At 33.0% G+C, this 12,500-nt stretch overlaps 2 protein-coding genes across 2 annotated transcripts in view; both read right to left on the bottom strand.

The window, feature by feature from the left end:
- Positions 1 to 1,388: 1,388 nt before the first annotated feature.
- LOC110289664 (olfactory receptor 4F21-like) lies at positions 1,389 to 2,436 on the bottom strand. The gene has a single exon (XM_021155963.1). The coding sequence runs from the start codon at positions 2,405 to 2,407 to the stop codon at positions 1,472 to 1,474; it is 936 nt and encodes a 311-aa protein (XP_021011622.1). The 5' UTR covers positions 2,408 to 2,436; the 3' UTR covers positions 1,389 to 1,471.
- Positions 2,437 to 11,782: 9,346 nt separating this feature from the next.
- LOC110306823 (olfactory receptor 4F17-like) overlaps positions 11,783 to 12,500 on the bottom strand; it is a 5,063-nt gene continuing 4,345 nt past the window's right edge. Inside the window, exon 2 of the mRNA XM_021178952.1 lies at positions 11,783 to 12,499. Coding sequence (XP_021034611.1) covers positions 11,783 to 12,499 — 717 coding nt within the window. The remainder of the gene's footprint in view (position 12,500) is intronic.

The raw sequence follows: 12,500 nt of genomic DNA, 5'->3' as shown, positions 1-12,500 counted from the left end.
GGGGGTGGGAGGAGGTACGGGATGTGGAACAGGCAGAGGGTGGGTGTGGGACTGAGAATAAAATATGGAGTATAAAAAATAAATTAATTAAAATGAAAAGTACAGTGAGATAGAAAAAAATGGGACATAGATATATCATCATTTTTTGGTATTGTAAACACTAACAAATTAGATTATGATATGTATTGCATAAATCTCTAAATTTGGTAAATTAATTAAACATAACTTTAGACGTTAATGGAGAAAAATTCACAAGGTCCCATCCCTGGATGCAGAGCTATAGTCAATCAATATCTGCTTAGAGATGGAGAATCAATGTTCACCAGAGATGAGACCCTGAAGAGAATTTCCAGTTCCATGCCTTAAATCTTAAACACACAAATACAGGAGGAGCATTAAATGGACTCATTTAGCTTGTGTGTGTGCTTGTGTGTGTATCTGTGTATTTGTGCATGTGTGTATTTTTGTGTGTATATGTAATAATTAAATAGTAAAACAAATCCATAGACTTGGGCAGAGGGAAAAATAGAGGGAGGGAGAAGTGGAGGTGGGGAATGAGAAAAGGTGGAAAAGAGAAGGTCATGGAATAAACATAGCTGGTTTATTCTACTTATTTCCAGTTTTATCTACTTTTATGTGAATAAGAATTTGTCCTTACTTTTATGACTTATTATTATTACATTTACATGTGATCACATTTGGTATAACCATTCATTATTTGATGGATTCTTAGGTAGTATCAATTTCTTAGCTATTGTGAGTAGAAATGCAATAAATATGTGTGTGTAGATACCTAATTGATATATTGATTACACACACAAATAACAGAGTTTCTGAATCAATATTTGGACATCTTGTTTAAAAATCTTTGAGCAATCTCCCTCATGTTTATTTATTAATAGTAGTGTTCTCTTTTTTTGCCTTCCTTGTGCTTGGAACCTAGTTATGGGTATTACCATTATACTCCCCTTTTTGGTTCTCTTTTCTCTTACTTCTTTATTAAGAAGTAATATCTGTAATCAGATTTCCAAACAAAATATCTGTAATCAGATTGTGTCTTAGTTTTGTTTTGAGGAGTTTTTAGGTAAACTAAGTAGAGCTACTGTTTCTGTATATTTAATGATTGCATGTGACATTTGGCAGAATAAATGAACAGGTTTTTATTTTGTTAAGCACATGGGAAACAGAAGGAATGCCATTATTTCTTATGTCAAAATGATTATAATCCAAAGAATAAAATATTATTCCTTAACAGAGCCACTATCTTTTTATAGTATCTCACTCACACTGTGATAAGTTTCCTATTTCCCACAGTTGTAAAATCTGTTAGTAAGTAGTTTGCAAAAATAATATATATTTGTTCAGTGAGGTAGATTTAGTGATGAGTCTGGCCTAAACAACATGTTAACTGAAGATGTCAAATAGTCAGCAAAATACAGGTTCCTGTATTCATAAACTCTGACAGATCTGGTCAGAAAATTCTGATGTAACATCTCTGCTTGCTCAGCTTTTTTATGGCTTCCTTCATATCTTTGTTCCTTAAAGTATAGATGACAGGATTAAGAGCAGGGGTGACAGCAAAGTCAACAATGAACAGGTATTTGTCGGTCGATGATGTGGGGAAAGGCCACACATAGAGAAACATGCATGGAGTAAAAAACAGGACAACCACAGTAATGTGAGCTGACAGAGTGACAAGCGCCTTTGACAAGTCCCCTGAAGACCTTTGCCAGACTGTGACCAAAATGAAGACATAGGAGAGGAGAAGCAAGAAGAAGGTCCCCAAGGTCATGAAGCCACTGTTGGCAGCAACAACAAACTCAAACTTGTCTCCATCAGTGCACGCCAGTTGTATGATCCGAGGGAAGTCACAGTAAAAGCTGTCCACTTTGTTAGGACCACAAAAAGGCAGGTTCACAACAAAAGAGAACTGTGACATGGCATGGACCACTCCAGTGACCCACCCAGCAATTACAAATGAAATGCATATTCTAGGGCTCATGATGCTCAAGTAGCGCAGAGGTTTACAGATGGCCGTGTACCTGTCAAATGCCATGGCTATGAGCAGCACCATCTCCACTCCTCCCATAATGTGGATAAAACAGATCTGAGTCATGCAATTGTGGAAGGAAATTACTTTGTGCTCTTTCAGAAGATCTGAGATCATCTTGGGCACTGTGGTAGAGGAAAGTCCAACATCAATGAGGGACAGATTGGCCAAAAGAAAATACATAGGAGACTGTAAACGGGAGTCAGTAATTACCAAAAAGACAATGAAAAGGTTTCCTACGATGATGCTTACATAGAGCAAAGAGAAGGTGGACATGAGAAAAATTGTACTTTTCCAAGAACTGGAGAGTCCCAACAACAGAAATTCAAAAACTACAGTTTCATTTATTTGATCCATTTACTGGAACAGAGGAGACAATTTCAATGGACCTGTTGATAGAAAATGATACAGTTGTCATCAGAGATAGTATAATGTATATCCATTAATTATAACTCTCTATTTTGTTTATTGTATGTATCAGAGTCAGAAATACAGGAATAACAGTAGGAAAATGAAGAATGGTGATCGTGGGAGAAGAGATGGAAGCTAGAAGAGATGGAAGGCAGCATATTTCTTCAGTTCCAATGTGTTTATTGTTGAGGCTGAAGAATCATTGGTTCAAGGCTCCTGGGATACAAAATGGTTTCATATAATGATAGTATATTATTAAATATGTAAAGAAAAGGAAGTTGCTAGATACTAAATGGATGCAATGGGCTACTCTTCTTGTTTTTGGTTTTTGGTTTTGTTTCGGGGTTTTTTTGTTTGTTTGTTTGGTTGGTTGGTTTGGTTTGTTTGGCTTTGCTCTCACTTTCAAAGATAGTCTTTGATTTTCCTGGCTCTGTCCCTATGAGTCTTTGCACTCAAGTCACAACTATATTAAAATGCTATTTTCACATTAATGCTTTTGCAGTAACTTGCAAATTACTCCTAGCTATACTTCTTACTTCTTTGTGGACATCATGATTTTCTTGACAAACTGACCATTTCATCCAGTGTACCTGGTGTGTGTTTTGTTTTTGTTTGCACAAATGGAGGTCAGATATACAGATTGAAGTCATTCACAGCATTTAAGTAACTACTCTGAATAATACAGGTGTTGAGTGATTCCTTTCTTACAAAGATAGAATATGCATATGGAAGTAAAATATGATAATCAATGCTTATACAAATAATGCTTACACATGATTTTTATTAAAGAACTATTCTGCAAAGGACTCTATGTTCATTACACTATCTTACTTAAATTTCACACAATTCTCAGAGCTGTTTTTGTTAGATCCATTTTATACATGGAGACAGTGAATTTTAAAAGAATGAAGTGTCAGAGTTAGGACTTGCATTCATAACTGAAGCATATGGTAACCCATTTTTCTAATTATGACACTGTATTCTTCAAGGGCAGTCCCTTTAATCATATGCTATGGATCTTTCTTGGGCATATAATCAATTGACAAAACTATATTCAGTTTTTATTTTCCTTAAACTGCTAACATAGTGATTTCTTTTTCTATTATTGCTTTAAAAATCTAGATGCTAGGTTTGGTAGCACTTGGGTGTAGGTAACAAAAGATGATCAGCAATTCAATGTAATTCAGAGACAGATGGTGAGCTTGAGACTAGAATTGACTTCAGAGGACCTTGTGTCAAAATGCAAAGCAAGTAAACAAGCACATAAATAAGACTCTGGAATTCTGTCCACTAATATTTCTTTCTCTCCAACTCCTCCGTTGTAAGGCCTTGACCAACTTCATTCATTCTACTGTGATCCTTCCATTTCTTCAGATTATTTTAGAGAAAATAATTATAAATCTCAATATCCTGTGTCATAGTCACTTTAATCTTAGTTTTCATGGTGTTACTGAAAAATTTCATGTTCTCAATCATTGTTTTATTTCTATATATTTCTACCTGTGGTTTTCTGAGGTCTATCAGCTATGTGCCTTTCCGGTTTTTATCAACATAAATTTTATTTCCTCAGAATGTGAACTGAGGGGTGTTAATTTTAAGTGAAACAACCTTTATATTATATTAGGACCAGATATTTTTCTAAATTGTTGCTATGCATTTTTATATATTTGTTTTCTAATAATTCCTAAATCAGTTCCTTCCTCTAGATAACTATTTTAATTTTTTTGCTTCTACTTCTTATTTCTGTATCTTGACCACAGTGAATGATACTATTGTCTCCTTTCTTTCTTGTGTTTATATCAATCTACAGGATGTGATTTTCCAAATTAATTCTTGGGTGTATTTCTTAAGTACTTTTTGAAGTTCTTCAAGACACTGTACAAAATTTTGATGAAACAGCAGAATATATCAGAGGATTCTAACCCACTTATTATATAAATGAATATAACATATGAATTACTAATTTTAAACTGACTTATAGACTTATGAAAATATAAGGAAGCATTTATAAATAATTTATTCAAGATAATTTGAATGGATTTTTTATGTTGTCAACTTCTGATTTTCAGTAAAATATAAAGCTAACAGAATAAAGAAAAGCCAGTTAGAGCTATATATTAGCAGTGTTATGATGTAGACAAGAATCTAATTCAGAGAATGAGAGAATGCTATTATTTGAAGCAAAGAACCAAAATTTCAGTAATCAATTGCCAAATTGCATGACTGCCTATAAAATTAAGACAAAGAAGTACTATGATATTGAAGAAGAATATTTAAACTAATTTAAGTTAAAAATATACAAAAATAAGTGCATAGACAGCATATATATTCTATTAAAATATTTTCTGATACATTTGAAGTCCTGTTTAAAATGGTAAACCAAACAATTATAATAGAATAAAACAAGTTCAAACCTGTGAATCTATCAATTCCCAGAAGACTATGGATTAACTGCATGATTCCTGAAAAGTAATATAAATATGATGGACTAACCCAAAATGGAAAGTATGAAATTTGGATAAGTGAATAATGACAGGGAGGGCAGAGCACAGAAAACTATTATTGTTTAGGAAGGGACATAGACTGGCTCTAGTTATGCAATGATGATTTTACCAAAATATAAAGAAATAGATAAAAATTGTCTATTTTTCAAAACACATTTCTAATCACATACAAATCTAGAAACTTGATTTTTGAAACGCTCCTTTACCCACTAAGTCATCTTTACAACTTCTGGTTTGGGGATGAAGTAACAATTTCAGTTTATTCTTACCAATATGAGTTGTTCTATGTTAAGTATAGTGCTTTTTTTTCCAAATTCAAAATGTATCCAAGTTAATACACACTCACACACACACACACACACACACACACACACACACACACACACACACACACAAAATTATCAATATCTACCACAATATAATATTATGGCATAAGTACTAAGCATTTTTCCATCATAAACATTATTCTGTACTTATAGGAAAATATCCTATAGCTATTCAGATTGGAAGTAATGGTTGAATTGCTTTTATATAGTGAAGATACAGACAGACATTGCTTTTTTATTTGTATGATCTTAATTTTTAGAGAGGAAGCAGAAAGATCTAAATACTAAACATAGTACTTTAAAGTACTACTGCTTTGAAGACTATTTGAGCTTCTCTTCACTCAGTTTCAGCTATAAGGAAAGAAACCAAAATTTACAAATGAACTTGAGTGAGTTGAGCTGAGATTGAAACATTAGGATGAAAAAAAAAGTAAAGTGTGAAAACCAAAAGCACAGAACAAGGTGAGGGGAGTGTGATCTGAAGCCAGAAGGTTAGAAAACAGTACTTGCCCTACCTGTGTAAGCACAGATTCTGCCCTCAGCATCTTCCAGGGATGAGAACCACAGGGAGACTTACTCTTTCTCTAATTCTTCACTCAACTTACAGCTAAAGGCACATGGGTATTTATTAGCAGGAATGTAACCAATTAATACGACTGGGCATAAAGTCCAATACCTACATCATTATTGATTTTCTATAAAAACAACGCCTTCCATAAATATTGTTCTTCCCAAGAGTCAACTATTAATAGATGCAGAACTGATTTTTGACAAATTATTCTGTTTGATGAGAGTCTCTGTGTGACTATGATAATATTTTCTTAACTTTGAGGTTTGATGTACATTGAAGTATTGGACTTATTAAGATCATTGATAATACCTGTTTGGTATCTATTAAATTATGTTTATACCCAATACTAAGAAATATATAGTAATAAATAGAAACAAAGTAAAATAGTGCACTCTTAGCTGTCCATTTACTATGTAGGCCCACATGGCTATATATAATAAATAAATATATTAGACATGGTTCATTGCTGTATGATGAGACAATAATAGGAACACTAAATTTAGAGTGATTCTATTTCCTTACAAACATTGATATTCAGTGTACCAGAACTCTTTGGTTTTAAGAGCAGAACATTTTTTTTCCTGGTAAATATATTGATCAGCTCTCTTGGCAAAAGGTTGAAAGTAAGTGGTTTACAAAATATTAGAAATATAAAGGATTTGAAAATAATATATTGTCATATATACAATTTGCTTACACAGATGAATGAAAGTTCAAGACAAAAATTAGTACAGAAAAGGTAATCAAGTAAAACAACTTTGTGTGTGTATGAGTGTGTGTGTGTGAGAGTGTGTACACACATACACATGCACACACACAAGCAAAATTATCATGATAAATGTACTACTTTAAGCTAAACCCAAACACATGATAGAAAAAGAATGGATACAGAATTGAGGGATACAAAATTAAAGAACTACAGATACAGTGTCCATTGTTTAACCAGTTGTTTAATACATCAATACAATCCAGAACACAAGGTGAGGATTTTGACATCAGTAAAATATACAATCTTATAGAAAACTATCTGGTCCTTTGTCACACATAAAGTTTCACGAACATGACTGCCCAAATGTGAGACAAACAAGGATGATACCAATGAACATGCCAAAGTGGATGGTGAGAAACACGTGAGACCTCATCCCTACACAAAGAACAAGAAGCAACTGAGGAGAGCTGAGAGTGGGAGAGGTATCTTTCCCAAGGAGGAGCACACCCATTGATGTCCAAAGCAAAATGGTTAGCTCTGAAAACACACATATAAGTAACATATATGGACTGATCAGGCAGTATTTAGGAATATATATATATATATATATATATATATATATATATATATATATATGTTCATGCCATGACAACTCATGGATAAAGAGGCCAGAAATTCAAAGGAGTGGCCGGGTTGGCCAATATGGGAGAGTTTAGAGGTAGGAAAGGGAAGGTATCAAACCTGAAAAGAGAAGAAAAAAGAAGTGTAAAATGGACATATAAATATCTCTAAATATTTTAACAAACACTGTAGAAATGATGTTTCTTAGATCAAGAATTTTAAAATATTAATATTTATATTAATACACTGTGGTTAAATAAAACCTTATTTTTCAAAGAACAAGAAACTATATTCTTCTAGTTTTCTCATAAGCTTTATATATTTTCTTCTTTATAAATATATTATCTCAGTTCTTTCCATGCTTTCAACAAGTACCACTAAGCATAATTTTATCCACAGACTTCTTAATATACACAGACAGTTCCAAAGTCATTTAAATTTTGTTTCAGGTTTTATAATTTTGCCCTCTACAGGATAATAACTCTTCCATAATTAGTGTTTTATAAAAATATAAATAATATTCTTACAGTGATTGAATAGGTGACATTATCTGAGGGAGTTTCCTTTGCTGTTTAGCACTTGTTTGGTGAATTAGGTTTTCTATTAGAGAGTGTAAATTGTAAAAAACAATGTGTTTTATGTCACATTTTACTCTCTGCATTTGGTGTATTTTGCTCTCATTTGCCCTCTGTCACCTCTCCTGTTCCTACAATTTGTCCTCTTTTATCCCTTTCTTTTTCCTAAGATTAATTTTCTTTAGATCATGTCTTTTTTTTTTCTACATTAAAACGTTATTTTCTAATCTTGTAGTCAGGACCCATCTTGAAGGTTTTGTGGGTGGATTGGTATTCTTATCCCTCCACTAGATCATGCATAGCTACAGGAGATGGCTCCATATCCACCCTTCTAGGAGTCTCAGATAAAGTTAGTCTACTAGACTTCCTAGAGTCTAGCCCATGTCAGGTCTCTGGCAAGTTCTAGAGATGTTCTCCCCATTTCCAGTACTGTGATGAATGCCATTGATATTTTGAGATCAGTTAGGTTGAATGGTTAGGCATTTGGCAAACACATATCTAACTAATTTAGCCTCAAAATACAGATCTGTAATTCCATCTCCCTGGGATGCCGAAGTGGGAGAATTGAAAAGTCAAAGACAACCTGAGTGACTTAGTAAGACCTATTTCAAGTATAAAAAAAATTGGCAGAAAATATACAGCTGAGTGTTGCAGAGCTTCCCTAGCATGCATGAGACTTTGGTTTTAACCTTTAGTACCAAGAAATAAACTATAGCAAGACAAAATAAAAACAACAAAAAAAGCAACTCCTTAAAAATCAATGACATCACAAAACAAAAAAACAAATGAGAGAAATGTATTGAAATTTTTATTTTTCTCCTTTTTATTAGATATTTTCTTTATTTACATTTCAAATGTTATCCCATTTCCTAGTTTCCCCTCCAAAAATCCCCTATCCCACTCCCTCCTACTGCTCCCCAACAGCTTCCTGGCCCTATTAACCTATTCAAAATATCTATCATCAAGAGAATTAATATATGAATCATGGTAAGTGAAATGACAATGGCTCAGGAAAATAAATATTTTAAACTATTTTTATAAATGAAAGTAGAATGAGTATCTGGGAAGAAGAAAAGCACCAGTGGGTGCAGAAGAGGAGAAATAAGTGGACAGCAACTGGAATGAGTGGGATTACTATATACTAAGAGAGTTAAATTAACATACATTAAGATAGATGTGGAAAGATGGTTTAGTAGCTAAAAGCACTTCTTGATCTTTGAAAAGACATGTCTAGTTTTATCTGTTCTACCTCCAAGGTTCCTATATCTCTTTTGACAACTTTGTGTTCCTATACACACATGTTACACTGATATATAATCAGACACATACATAAAATTAGTTATTTTTTTTTAATTAAAGACTATTTGCTTTAATATTTTCAGTTTAGTAAGCATTTATAAATTTCAAATAAAGTGTAAACATAAATATATACATATACATATATATAGCATTAAATACTTATATGAATGATAGTATTTTAAATACTCTTTATTCTCAGATTTATCTGTGCCTTTTATCCTTTATTGATATTACTACTATATTATGAATTAGCTTGTTATTTGGAATAATTAGCCTTGTTTTTCTTGACTCTGAATGTCAAAATAAAAATGTCTATAATTTAAATTTGTTTCCTTCCTTTATTTTTAATTTGTGATACTTTGTTCATTGATATGATTTTTATATTTTACACACACATACACACTCACATATCTCTCAAAGCATAATTGTCACTGTATTCCAAGTGTTTTTATTTTATGCTTTTATTAGGATACAAACTAAACATATTTTAAAACTTCATTGTGATTATTTCTTTTTAAACATTTATGTATTATTTATTTATTTACTTACTTATTTATTTGAATATTCTTTGTGTTCATGTGTGGGAATATTTGTAGGTGTTAGATCAAAACTTATGGAGTTGCTATTCTCCTTTCACCATGGGATTTTTGGTTTGGAACTCATGCCCTCTCATTTGACAGGAATTTTGCTGTGCCATCTCACACACCTCACTTGTGCTTCTCCTTGAAACCCACATTCATACAAGTAGTGTTACTGAATTGATAAAATTTAAGTGAAGTTTATACCCTTAGTGTTAGCATCAGAATATAGCCAAGCTCTGAATCCAGTGTTGAAGTCACCCCTAGGTGACAAAGACCTTCCTCTATCTGTTGCCATGGCAACCACTCCATACTCCCTGAGTACACCTCACCTGCACCACCTGTGCTACCTATGTTACAGACCAGATAGAAGACAGGGACCCCAACCCTTGTCTCTCTTTTTGTTTGCTCTCTTCTTCCCCTCATTCAATAAAGGACCTCTCTCATGAGAACTGTGCTTGCTTGGTGTAATCTGTCCAGGAATAAGCCATTTTCAACTAACACTTAGAAACTAAACAGGCAATAAAAGATCAGTTTAGAATTTAATTATGTAGTTTAGCAAGGCATCCTTAAAGTGTTATGTTGCTCTACTATGCCTGTGGAAGAGGAGGACAAACTCTCTGTAGATTTAAAATCACTTTTAAAATAATTCTGAGAAGGAATGTGGAAGGGGACAAAAAGAATGCAAAACCTGTGAAGTATAATCTTGTGAGCATGGCACAGTTGATGCAATCATGATCTCAAGGCTGTCTGCCATGGCCCCTGAACAACAAAATCAAAGTCAACAGTCAATCACAGATCAGAGAGTTGCTATGGACTTCTACAACTTCTTGCTGAACAGTGAGCTACTAATGAAAACAAAAACAAACAAAACCAAAAATGAACACATGAAAGAAAAATACATAAATGTGCAAAGATCCTCATGTGTGTATATGTGTCTGGGAAAGGGGTAAGAGTCAGGGAAGAGAAATACAAAACCATAGGCAAAAATAAGATGCAATCAACTACTGCAGATATTGTTAAAGAACATATTTAACTAAAATATGTTGATGTAAAAGTGTTGATAGTTAAATCTATAAATCTATAAATGGATATCTTTTTTTGAAAAGGATTTAAAAAACTACACATATGCATTCAGCGAGGTCTGTGAACAGACGTGAGTCATACTTACCTTTAATCATATAATTTTATAAAAACAGGTGTGTGTTTGTTCTTAGATAATTTTTGTTACTGCAACCTCTTTAACTTATTAAGATATGCATACAGATTGATTTTACCCATTAGCTCATGAAATATTAGGACATTATTCAAGAAGTTATGGCTTTCATGTCTAATGAGTAATAAACTAAACTCAAAGTATTATAAACATATATACATGTAGTATTATTCAGAAAGTTATGCACTATATCAAGTATATAATATGAAATATTATGTATACCATATTATATAATATTAACCTAACTGGTCCTGGCAATTATGGTATTTCATTATATAAGATTATAATCATACAAACAATGTTTGAATTGAGAAAAGTATATTAAAATATTATAAACAAATTGTCTTTTCTGTTAAGAAATGAAATAAAACCTTCTGAATTCATATGAATGGTTAACACTTGAAAACTGACAAGGATGAAGTCAAAACAACACAACTAGAATTATGATTTGATTTCTTTTACATATTTATTTATAAAAGGATGTAGACTTCACATATATCTTCAATGGCAAAAATAGAATTAGGCTTGGTATATTGGCATATAATGCTATGTTTTATAGGGTGGTAATGTTGAAAAGTAATTCAAAGAATATTTTTAAGGTTCTGATTAAATTGAATTTCACAATGTTGGGAACACAGAAAATGTGTACTAGCATGATAACCATCTTTGGAACATTATTATCATTTGCTAATCATCAATATATACAGGTATACTATGCAGAATGATTACTCATTCTAAGGGATAAAACTACAAGTATTATAATTTTGAATGTATTTACTAATGGTTATTTCCATAAACATATACTATTATAATTCATAGGTTCCCAAAAGGAGTCATTACATAATTCATTTTCCACTAAGAATGTGGATAAAATGGTGTATAAAAAATAAATTCAAATTATGTAAGATGTCTAAACCAGAATTCACATGTGATTTATCAGCTTTTTTATGGCATTTTTAATATCTTTATTTCTCAGTGTGTAGATGGCTGGATTAAGGAGAGGTGTGATCACTGAGTAAAATACAGCAAGAAACTTGTCAACCCAGGTGATGCTAACTGGCCACAGATAGATGAAAATGACTGGCCCAAAGAACAGCAGAACCACTATGATATGGGATGTGCATGTAGATAGGGCCTTTGATGAGCCATCTTTAGAGTGAAGTTGAACAGTTAATAAAATGTAAGTATAAGATATCAGTACGAGGATGAAACAAGTTGTTGCCAAAACACCACTGTCAGCATTTATTAGAATTTCCAGAGTATCAGTATTCATGCAGGCTAATTTCATCACCAAAGGAATATCACAGAAAAAGCTGTCTATCACTCTAGGTCCACAGAAAGGTAGTTCCAAAACCAGAATCAGTTGGCTCATGGCATGTATAAAGCCAATGGTCCATGATATCACAACGAGCCAGATGCACTTCTGTCTGTCCATGATGCTGCTATAGTGGAGTGGCCTGCAGATGGCCACATACCGGTCATAGGCCATTGTTACAAGAAGCACCATCTCACCTCCTCCAAAGAAGTGCACACAGAGGATCTGGCTCATGCAGCCCCCGAAGGAAATGGTCTTGTTATCTTTTAGGAGGTCAGTTATCAGTTTGGGGGTGGTTACCGAGGAAAGGCAGAAGTCAATAAAT

This window comes from Mus caroli, chromosome 2 (genome assembly GCF_900094665.2).
Source record: "Mus caroli chromosome 2, CAROLI_EIJ_v1.1, whole genome shotgun sequence".
NCBI classification, from domain to species: Eukaryota; Metazoa; Chordata; class Mammalia; order Rodentia; family Muridae; genus Mus; species Mus caroli.
This window is presented reverse-complemented; position numbering and strand designations above follow the sequence as displayed.

Coding starts and splice junctions, on each gene's coding strand:
- LOC110289664 (XM_021155963.1), bottom strand. CDS start 2,407: ATGGATCAAATAAATGAAACTGTAGTTTTTGAATTTCTGTTGTTGGGA.